Source organism: Oncorhynchus keta, chromosome 17 (genome assembly GCF_023373465.1).
Source record: "Oncorhynchus keta strain PuntledgeMale-10-30-2019 chromosome 17, Oket_V2, whole genome shotgun sequence".
Classification (NCBI taxonomy): Eukaryota; Metazoa; Chordata; class Actinopteri; order Salmoniformes; family Salmonidae; genus Oncorhynchus; species Oncorhynchus keta.
In genome coordinates, this window is record NC_068437.1 from 49,179,631 (window position 1) to 49,191,340 (window position 11,710).

General features: G+C 40.6%; 1 protein-coding gene across 2 annotated transcripts in view; it reads left to right on the forward strand.

Annotated features, from left to right (window-relative positions):
* The window catches only part of LOC118395980 (SH3 and multiple ankyrin repeat domains protein 2-like), a 176,774-nt gene that overhangs the window by 149,675 nt on the left and 15,389 nt on the right, over positions 1 to 11,710 (forward strand). For both annotated transcript variants that reach the window (XR_008066846.1, XM_052466318.1), the window contains 2 exons: positions 6,707 to 6,842; positions 7,801 to 7,887. Coding sequence is in view for 1 of the 2 variants with exons in the window: in XM_052466318.1 (XP_052322278.1) it covers positions 6,707 to 6,842; positions 7,801 to 7,887 (223 nt within the window). In the remaining variant the exon portion in view is untranslated. The remainder of the gene's footprint in view (positions 1 to 6,706; positions 6,843 to 7,800; positions 7,888 to 11,710) is intronic.

Genomic DNA, 11,710 nt, shown 5'->3' on the forward strand with positions numbered 1-11,710 from the left:
GGGAGTACGCTATTCCGTGTTAAGCAGTTGCAAATAAACTGGTCCACCTATATGCTTAATTTAGGCTTAATGCTTCATTTAGAGTTGTTTTGCAACTTTAGTTATGATACAAACGTTGGGCTATATGTTAAATTAATTATACATTATAAAGCTGCATGATGCAACTCTAATGATAATTAGAAAAAAATTGCATGAGCTCTGATTTGCTTCTTGCACAGGCTGCACACACCTCATCAGTCTCTCAATTACAATTTGACGAGCACTTGATAATGCCTAAAAAAAATCCAGACCTTTTCCAGTCAGTGGCCATTGTGCCCTTGGGCTGAATATAATAATATCACATTTAGGTAAGACCCAGATGTAGACAGTGTAGAAGTAACATGAGTTTATCACAACCACAGGGGCAGGTGAATGACGGGTCCAGGCAAGCAGGGGTCAGTAATCCAGAAAGGGTGAAACAGGCCCAGAACGGCAGGCAGTCTCAGGGTCAGGGCAGGCAGGGGTCAGTAATCCAGAAAGGGTGAAACGGGCCCAGAACGGCAGGCAGTCTCAGGGTCAGGGCAGGCAGGGGTCAGTAATCCAGAAAGGGTGAAACGGGTCCAGAACGGCAGGCAGTCTCAGGGTCAGGGCAGGCAGGGGTCAGTAATCCAGAATGGTCGGGTAAGGTACAAAACGGCTGGCAGTCTGAGTCAGGGCAGGCAGAACGGTCAAAACCAGGAAGGACTAGAAAACAGGAGCAGGAATACAGACAGGATCAGGGAAACAAACCCTAGTAGGTTTTACGAACAACAAAAACTGGCAACAGACAGAGAACACCGATATAAATACACAGGGGACAATGGGGAAGATGGGTGACACCTAGAGGGGGGTGGAGATGATCACGAAAACGGGTGAAACAGATCAGGGTGTGACTAATAATTCCCTTCTCCCGGCTGCGTGCTCCGAAGCACCTCTCACTCACATGGCTCTCTCAGATATCTCAATTCAAATTAGCCATTGGCCATCACGTGATCGGGTTCTTCTCACAGGCATCTAAGGCTACAAATGAAGACGGACACAGAGGACGTGACTGCGCACCTCCTCCTTATTGAATTCTGAAGCGCATATTGAAGATAGAAAAACTGTCCACATTGACTTTTTTTGTCAGCCAATAAGATAAGTAAGCCTAACGAACAGCAAATGCATGAGCCTATGGCAATCTACTAACCCCGTAGTACTAAAGTTGAACTATTCTATTGGTCACATTTGTGAGAAATAAATATTCCAAACATAGTCTGGGACAGTTGTGGGATGCGATAGATCCCACATTAATACAACCACTCGTATCAAAAAAGTTATTTCTTCACATAATAAGCGCAACAATGCACACACGGCAGTCGGCTATAAGCACGAGTGTTCCAAAATGCAATCAATTAGTGTAAAAGACCCCAAATGTAATTATGCATGTAACGCTTTATTATAGAGGTGCATATTTATGGGGGAAATCAAGCTCACACGCTGCCTATGTACAGTATGCATGTTAGGCTCTACACCTGTTGTAAAGTGGATTATTGTGCTTAATTTTAAGAAGTTATTTGGCCAGGTTAGTTGTGATACATGTCCGAACCTTATCAAAACACATAGGCCCATGGGCTAGGCTACATGAGGTGTGGAACTATGATTTGAAGAGGTCGCAAACAATAGGCATGCTCTGTTTCTTGCCTGCCTACACACAAGCTAGGCATCATTCACAAGTGAAAATATATAATTCACAAGTGCTAGGCTAATATTGTCACCCATCAGACTATTCACTAAGCTAAGGGCCCTGGGACTAAACACCTCCCATTGCAACTCGATCATGGACTACTTGACGGGGGCCGCCCCCAGGTGGTAAGGGTAGGTAACTGTGACGTGGTGATGTTGGACCCAGGTGCAGAGACGAGACCAGACGAGGAATAGGTAGTTAAGGATAAACATAAATACTTTACTGATAAACAGTAGCCACAGGATCACAGTACACTGGAAAAAACAACAAACATGAAGTCTCAAAAACTCACTCAGGAAACAAAAGCACAAGGTAAACAATTCAAGCTTCTGCAAAAGTAACCAGAAAACACACCTCTATTAACAGGGAAATCATAATGAGTAATAGGACACACCTGAGTATCATTGTCTCTGCTGCCCTCTGGTGACAAGTGGAATCACGACAGGTAGCAACACATCTGCCACGCTGATCCTCAACACGGGGGCCCCTCAGGGGTGCGTGCTTAGTCCCCTTCTGTACTCCTTGTTCACCAATGACTGCATGGCCAAGCATGACTCCCAACACCATCAATAAGTTTTCAGATGACACAACAGTGGTAGGCCTGATCACCGACAACAATGAGACAGCCTATAGGGAGGTCGTCATAGACAATAACAACCTCTCCCTCAACATGATCAAGACAAAGGAGATGATCGTGGACTGAAGAAAAAGGAGAGCCGAGCACGCCCCCATTCTCATCGACTGGGCTGTAGTGGAGCAGGTTGAGAGCTTCTACAACTTTGGTGTCCACATCACCAACAAACTATCATGGTCCAAAACACACCAAGACAGTTGTGAAGAGGGCACGACAATGCCTGTTCCCCCTCAGGAGGCTGAAATAATTTGGCATGGGTCCTCAGATCCTCAGAAAGTTCTACAGCTGCACCATTGAGAGCATCCTGACAGGTTGCATCACCCCCTGGTATGGCAACTGCTCGGCCTCTGACCGCAAGGCACTACAGAGGGTAGTGCATACGGCCCAGTACATCACTGGGGCCAATCTTCCTGCCATCCAGGACTTCTATACCAGGCGGTGTCAGAGGATGGCCCTACAAATTGCCAAACTCTCCAGCCATCCTAGTCCTAGACTGTTCTCTCTGCTACCACACACGGCGAGAGGTACCGGAGCACCAAGTCTCGGTCCAACAGGCTTTATAAAAGCTTCTACCCCCAAGCCATAAGACTCCTAGGCAGCTAATCAAATGGCTACCTGGACTATTTGCATTGACCTCCCCACCCCCATTTTTAGGCTGCTGCTACTCTCTGTTTATTATCTATGCATAGTCACTTTAACTCTACCTACATGTACATATTACCTCAATTACCTTGACTAACCTGTACCCCTGCACATTGGTTCTGTACCAGTACCGCCTCTTTATAGCCTCACTACTGTTGTTTTATTGTTGCTCTTTAATTATTTGCAATTTCTTATTTGTTTATTGTAGTTTATTTTAGTAAATACATTCTTAACACTTATTTTTCTAAACTGCATTGATGGTTAATAGCTTGTAAGCATTTCACTCTACACCTGTTGTATTCGTGGCATGTACAAATTCAAATTTGATTTGATTTAATCTTATCTTTACATATACTAAATAATATATGTGTGAAATTAGTTTTGATTTAGAATGGACCATTATCATGCACCTGTTTTGGAACAGGAGCTGGGGAAAAAATACATGTCATCTATGCACTTAAATAGATATTGTAGGCCTGGCCTATAGAAAGCTGATGGGATCCTATTTTTAGTAGACGTCATCACTCTGTTTTCTCACACAATTGCATAGCCTATTGACATGAGCTAATAGCCCATTTACATGAGCTCATGGGCTCTCATGAAGTGTTTGATTACAGTACTGTCCCTATAATGATGAAGACACTCCACTGGCTTCAGGCTTGGCTCAGTAATACTGCCCCCCAGATCTCTCCGTATTAGCTGTTTAGCTTTGTGATGGAGATTGAGAACCTTTATGATGAGTAAAAGTGGAGAGCGTGTTTGATATGATAGTTGTTTATGACAGGAACCCCGTTTTGAGAGTGATTGTTGGCTCTAGCTCCGAGAGCATATGCTGATTCTGTCTTTGTCTGTGTCACCCAGAACAGATCTACTGTAATGTTATTGTATGTTATTAGAAGAGGATAATATCATACTGTGCTTTGTTATTAGAAGAGGATGATATCATACTGTACTGTATTATTAGATGAGGATGACATCATACTGTACTGTATTATTAGAAGAGGATGATATCATACTGTACTGTATTATTAGAAGAGGATGATATCATACTGTACTGTATTATTAGAAGAGGATTATCTCCTACTGTACTGTATATTAGAAGAGGATGATATCATACTGTACTGTATTAGAAGAGGATTATCTCCTACTGTACTGTATATTAGAAGAGGATGATATCATACTGTACTGTATTATTAGAAGAGGATGATATCATACTGTACTGTATTATTAGAAGAGGATGATGTCATACTGTACTGTATTATTAGAAGAGGATGATATTATACTGTACTGTATTATTAGAAGAGGATGATGTCATACTGTACTGTATTATTAGAAGAGGAGGATGTCATACTGTACTGTATTATTAGAAGAGGATGATATCATACTGTACTGTATTATTAGAAGAGGATGATGCCATACTGTACTGTATTATTAGAAGAGGATGATGTCATACTGTACTGTATTATTAGAAGAGGATGAAGTCATACTGTACTGTATTATTAGAAGAGGATGATGTCATACTGTACTGTATTATTAGAAGAGGAGGATGTCATACTGTACTGTATTATTAGAAGAGGATGATATCATACTGTACTGTATTATTAGAAGAGGATGATATCATACTGTACTGTATTATTAGAAGAGGGAAGAGGAGGATGTCATACTGTACTGTATTATTAGAAGAGGAGGATGTCATACTGTACTGTATTATTAGAGGATGATGTCATACTGTACTGTATTATTAGAAGAGGGAAGAGGAGGATGTCATACTGTACTGTATTATTAGAAGAGGAGGATGTCATACTGTACTGTATTATTAGAAGAGGATGATATCATACTGTACTGTATTATTAGAAGAGAATGATGTCATACTGTACTGTATTATTAGAAGAGGATGATATCATACTGTACTGTATTATTAGAAGAGGAGGATGTCATACTGTACTGTATTATTAGAAGTGGATGATGTCATACTGTACTGTATTATTAGAAGAGGATGATATCATACTGTACTGTATTACTAGAAGAGGATGATATCATACTGTACTGTGTTATTAGAAGATGATATCATACTGTACTGTGTTATTAGAAGAGGATGAGTGAAAACATGGCTTGGAGCAGCAGTTTTTTATTTTTGTATTCAAGAGTGGGACAGGCTGTAAAGGAGTAGTACACTATTTTACAACATGATGTTAGATGGTTCATCACCCAGAATGTAGTCCATGGGCCAGGAGAAATTGTAATCTATGGTTCGGTTTTCTTTAAACAGCCACTACAAACTTCAGCTAACTAGAGCCACAGTTAGTTTAAAATCTATGGAATTTATTTAAAAGGCCAAATCATCTTTACATTGAGTTGATTTGAGGAGATTTCAGGTGATATTGGTCACATGCCATATTTCTTCCATTCATTTTTAGCTAGTGGTGCCTAAATTACCTGGGCCTGATTTGAGGACCTGATTGAGTGGCTGGAAACAATCATTCATTAGACAGCAGCACAGTGAAAATACAGGATGGTTGAACACCTCAGAGACCACCTCTGGCCAGGAAATACAGGAATGAGATCAGTCCATTTAACAGTTTATTTGATTGCAGCACAGTGTACAGATGTAGGGTCTTAATTTGAGTAACAAGAAATGTGAATTATTATGTGGATTATAATTAATGGATATTTTCTAAAAGTTGATCAGTTTTTTGTGAAGGAAAATTAGGTCTGACATTTCTAAGTGGAAATTACAAACTTCAGAAGCCTTCCGTGGAAGGGGTTCGAGATGGAACCCAAAACGGACAAAAAAGGTTCCAAGGCAGGTTATAGAGTTATGTATTATAAAGGTTATATTGGTTATAAATAGCACCCTTTTTTTCGAAAAGTGTACAGTACATCTGTTATACAGGATGGTTGGAATTACCACCAGAGACCTCCAAGCAGGAAATAATGTGCTGGAATCAGTCCATAAAACCTGGTTGAAATACCACCAGAGACCTCCAAGCAGGAAATACTGTGCTGGAATCAGTCCATAAAACCTGGTTGAATTACCACCAGAGACCTCCAAGCAGGAAATAATGTGCTGGAATCAGTCCATAAAACCTGGTTGAAATACCACCAGAGACCTCCAAGCAGGAAATACTGTGCTTGAATCAGTCCATAAAACCTGGTTGAAATACCACCAGAGAACTCTGAGCAGGAAATACTGTGCTGGAATCAGTCCATAAAACCTGGTTGAAATACCACCAGAGAACTCTGAACAGGAAATACTGAAAAACTACTGAAGATATATGATCACCGTCAATCTCAGTCAAACCTCAATACTTTGCCAAGTTTTGCCGGGTTGTTGCATTTCTATTTTAAGGGTTGTGGTTTTACACTGAAGTTGAGTCATGGAGTGATGAAGATATGCTGCATTTCAGATGAGCTTGATGGTGGAGAGTTGTTTCCATGGGGATAAGGATTTGTTACAATTATATTTTAGGGTTGTAATGTTCTATTTCTGTCCAGTCATTGAGTCCTGAAGTTATGTTGACCTTGCCCGAGTTCATATCAGCTTGATAGTGAGTTGTTATTGAGAGATGTAACGTCTGATGGAATGTGTTCTGTTACAGCTGTATTTTATAGGGTTGTGATGTTACATTGACTCCTGAAGGTTCATGTTGAACTGACTCCCAGGTGTATTGTCCTCTGTTTTGCAGGTGAACCAGGAAAATGTTGTGAAGGTGGGCCACAAACAGGTGGTCAATACGATCCGACACGGGGGCAACCGGCTCATCATCAAAGTGGTGACAGTTAGCAGGAATCTGGACCCTGATGACACGGCCAGGAAGAAAGGTAAGCCTCTTATCCTCTCTGTTACTCACCTTGCTGCTCTGTCCTACACCACCTGGCCAGTGGGATCAATGTCTGATCGGTTGGGGTGAATCCACAGTGAGGGTCCCAAATGGTCCTCAAACCAGAGCTGGGTTCAAATACTATTTGAAATCATTTGAAATACTTAATCTGTCCTCAATTTAGTTTGCCTTGCTTAATGGACCAATAGATGGACCCAAAACATTAAACCCCATACTCCAGGCAGGCTAGAGCAAATGCAAAGTTTTTTTTATTTTTATATTTCAAATAGTATTTGAATCCAGGTGGTTCTAAACTGTGGTGGCCCATCCTTGTACTGTACTGTAATGTATCAGGAAGCTAGAAGCTGACTCCTAGAAGAATATTGACTGGTGCTTTTTAGCCTTGAAGTTGAGATGGTGGTTTTACAGTTTGGGGCATTCAAAGTTAACCTGTACTGCAGCACAGGTCCAATTCAAAGTGGCTGTAACTGCACTCTCAGGGGCATATTTGGGAAATACATTTTTAGAAGTTTTTGTTAGAAGATTGCTACTGAACTTGGCGCTTGCATGGCGTCACCCTGCTTGATTGGTGTCACCCTGCGAGACTTGTGACGTTGTCACATGAACAATCCGGCGTTGCTGTAGTACAGGCATTTAAAAAAAGTTTGCCTGCTTTTAAAACATCCCTGTCTACCACTGGAGGCTACTGAGGGGAGGACGGCTTATGATAATGGCTGGAACGAAGAGAATGGAATGGCATCAACCACATTGATACCATTCCACTCCAGCCATTACACGAGTCCATCCTCTTCAATTAAGGAGTCACCAAACTCTTGGGGCCTGTACGGGATGATGTAACATTACAGAACTCTCAGATAGAAATGTATAATGTAGAACATACAGTCCGCTCTATCACATCCTTGAATATACCTGTGCTTTTGTGTGTTGTGTCATTGCAGTGGCCACACCTCCACGTAGGACTCCTCCCGCTGCCCTGTCCATGGCCATGCGCTCCAAATCCATGACCTCAGAGCTGGAGGAGCTAGGTAGGAATCAGCAAAGCGTCCTCCATATACCTGTGGACCTGTGAGAATAGAATTCCAAGAGATAAAAATGCATTTTTTATGCTTGTGGTTTGTTCTATATGTGTTTGTTTAGTGATTTGATTATCGGGAAAACCTTTTTAAAAGTAACTGTGCACTCCTGATTTTTTTTCAATACCTGCCTCTACAGTGGACAAAGGTATGCAGTATACCGTAGCTAGTGTTTGGTCACAGCTGCACGCATCTCACTGTTTTGCTTTTTTTATTCTCTCATTTTTAAATGTTCATTTACGTCATTTAAGAGATGACTATATTTATTCTTCTTTGAAGGGGCTTGAACAATTATGTACTTTGTAAAAAGGCACAAAGCTATTCTGCTCTGTAGGGTTTGATCTGAAGAGAGCTGGAGAGAACATGTGAAACACAGTGCTGAATCATCTAAAGTGATAAAGAGATCATTAGCCAGCATGACTGATCGTTTTGAACAGTTTTCAACCATCATAACAATTGCATAATTCCACACCATGTCATCATACATTTCATTTAATATGCTTTCAAAATATATATTATTAATTTACTTAGACATTTAATTGATTGTTTGATTGATTTACCTCAGAGCTGTATGTAAATAGCTTTGATTTAACTCACCTTTTGAAAAGCTTTTATCTTATTGCTGACTCGTGTCGCTTACAACTGTTCTGCAGTAGATGTCTTTTGAAGGGCCGGTCATAGAAATATCACGATTGGACAGATCATTCTATGTCTATGGGATTACTGGACATTCTATGTCTATGGGATTACTGGTCATTCTATGTCTATGGGATTACTGGTCATTCTATGTCTATGGGATTACTGGTCATTCTATGTCTATGGGATTACTGGTCATTCTATGTCTATGGGATTACTGGTCATTCTATGTCTATGGGATTACTGGTCATTCTATGTCGATGGGATTACTGGTCATTCTATGTCTATGGGATTACTGGTCATTCTATGTCTATGGGATTACTGGTCATTCTTTGTCTATGGGATTACTGGTCATTCTCTGTCTATGGGATTACTGGTCATTCTATGTCTATGGGATTACTGGTCATTCTCTGTCTATGGGATTACTGGTCATTCTATGTCTATGGGATTACTGGTCATTCTATGTCTATGGGATTACTGGTCATTCTATGTCTATGGGATTACTGGTCATTCTATGACTATGGGATTACTGGTCATTCTATGTCTATGGGATTACTGGTCATTCTATGTCTTTGTCTATGGGATTACTGGTCATTCTATGTCTATGGGATTACTGGTCATTCTATGTCTATGGGATTACTGGTCATTCTATGTCTATGGGATTACTGGTCATTCTATGTCTATGGGATTACTGGTCATTCTATGTCTATGGGATTACTGGTCATTCTATGTCTATGGGATTACTGGTCATTCTATGTCTATGGGATTACTGGTCATTCTATGTCTATGGGATTACTGGTCATTCTATGTCTATGGGATTACTGGTCATTCTATGTCTATGGGATTACTGGTCATTCTATATCTATGGGATTACTGGTCATTCTATGACTATGGGATTACTGGTCATTCTATGACTATGGGATTACTGGTCATTCTATGACTATGGGATTACTGGTCATTCTATGTCTATGGGATTACTGGTCATTCTATGTCTATGGGATTACTGGTCATTCTATGTCTATGGGATTACTGGTCATTCTATGTCTATGGGATTACTGGTCATTCTATGTCTATGGGATTACTGGTCATTCTATGTCTATGGGATTACTGGTCATTCTATGTCTATGGGATTACTGGTCATTCTATGTCTATGGGATTACTGGTCATTCTATATCTATGGGATTACTGGTCATTCTATGTCTTTGTCTATGGGATTACTGGTCATTCTATGTCTTTGTCTATGGGCCAAGTGGTATGTTTGGAAGCTTGTATACAATTGCTTAATGAAAATACAACTCGGCCTGTAGTGGTCAGTAGTGGTTATAATATAATTCAGATGTCAATTACAATATTACACTGTTTTTGCATAATAGCCTGTGTTGATGGTGAGAGATTATTTTGTTGATTACTTTTGATCATCTGCTATATAAATTCTTTCTATTTTCTCATTTGTAAGCCACTTTGAGGAAAAAGATGGGTGGTAAGTGTGATCGGCATGCTTTATACAGTACATATACAAAACACCTGATGTTCTTTTGACTTGATTTACTAGATACCTATTTGTTTACGATTGTGTTCAATTAGATTGAATGCTATATACTTGATGATATGTTCTCTCACTCACTAGATCATTAGCTAGACACTGAGTGGACAAAACATTAAGAACACCTGTCCCTTCCATGACATATACTGACTAGGTGAAAGCTATGATCCCTTATTGATGTCACTTGTTAAATCCACTTCAATCAGTATAGATGAAGGGAGAAGACATGTTAAATAAGGATGTTTAAACCTTGAGACAATTGAAAGGGCATGGTAGTAGGTGCCAGGTGTACCAATTTGTGCCAAGAACTGCAACGCTACTGGGTTTTTCACGCTCAGCAGTTTCCCATGTGTATCAAGAATGGTCCACCACCCAAAGGACAACCAGCCAACTTGACACAAATGTGGGAAGCATTGGAGTCAACATGGGTCAGCATCCCTGTGGATGCTGGCCCATGGGGGGGGCAACTCAATATTAGAATGGTGTTTCTAATGTTTGGTATACTCAGTGTACTTTAGATGCACGCTCACTGGACTTTAGAGGGCATTTAGCGGGTATGAAGGTGAACTAGTGTTTGTTGTCTAGGGGTTGTAACCTAAACAGGGGTGTCGTAAAAATGAAGAGCATATGAAAATGCCCTTCTGAACAAGAACCTTTTTAAACACTAACTTTTCACAGCAAAGCCTACGTACTTCAGTTCAATGTGAGAGCGCAGTGTGAGAGCGCAGTGCTATTCTCATGCATTATTCAGGGTTCTGGCCCTCTTTTAGACAGTTATGCAAGATCAGGAAAAAGCAACAGCAGAGATCTTGAATGTGTCCAAAAGTGCACTCTTTTCCCTATATAGTCCACTACTTTTGCCCAAAACCCTATGGGCTCTGGTCAAAAGTAGTGCACTATAAAGGGAATTAGGGTGTCATTTGGGATTAGGATGCATCCCTCTACTTTAACCACAGATTTGTAACATTCTAAAATGGTTGTAGTGTTTTCTGTAATGATAAAATGATCTGAAACACCTTTATGGGATAATAACTAGAAGACCTAGAGTTAATGCACAACAGTCAGCTGCGTATATCAAAGAGTAGGTAGCTGCCTTCTCAGAATACACTACAGACTTAACTTTAAGGGCACAACACTGTTATACAATGGGCCCATTACACATAGGCATTTGACTCATACTCGTACAGAAACAAGATGTTGCCATGGCAATAATGCTGCATAGAGTACAGTGCATTGTCAACTATAGCAGGAGAGCATTCTACCTGCAAAACATATTATATACACTTAGAAAAAAGGGTTCTTTGGCTGACCCCACAGGAGCACCTTTTCCTCTGAAAAGGGTTCTACATGGAACCCAAAAAGGGTTATTCAAAGGGTTCTCCTATGGGTACAGCCAAAGAACCCTTTTAGATTATTTCTAAGAGTGTACAGTCCTGCTGCTGCCTAGTGTTAGGCACATTATTCAGCTGTAATGGCCTCACTCTGTGTTCACTACAACACACCAGAACACTGGAGATTTGCCGCAATGCTTCTAGAAGTCTGGAATGCATGTTGACACCAGACACTGAGGTGTCTTAGAATGTGTGGCTTCTTCAC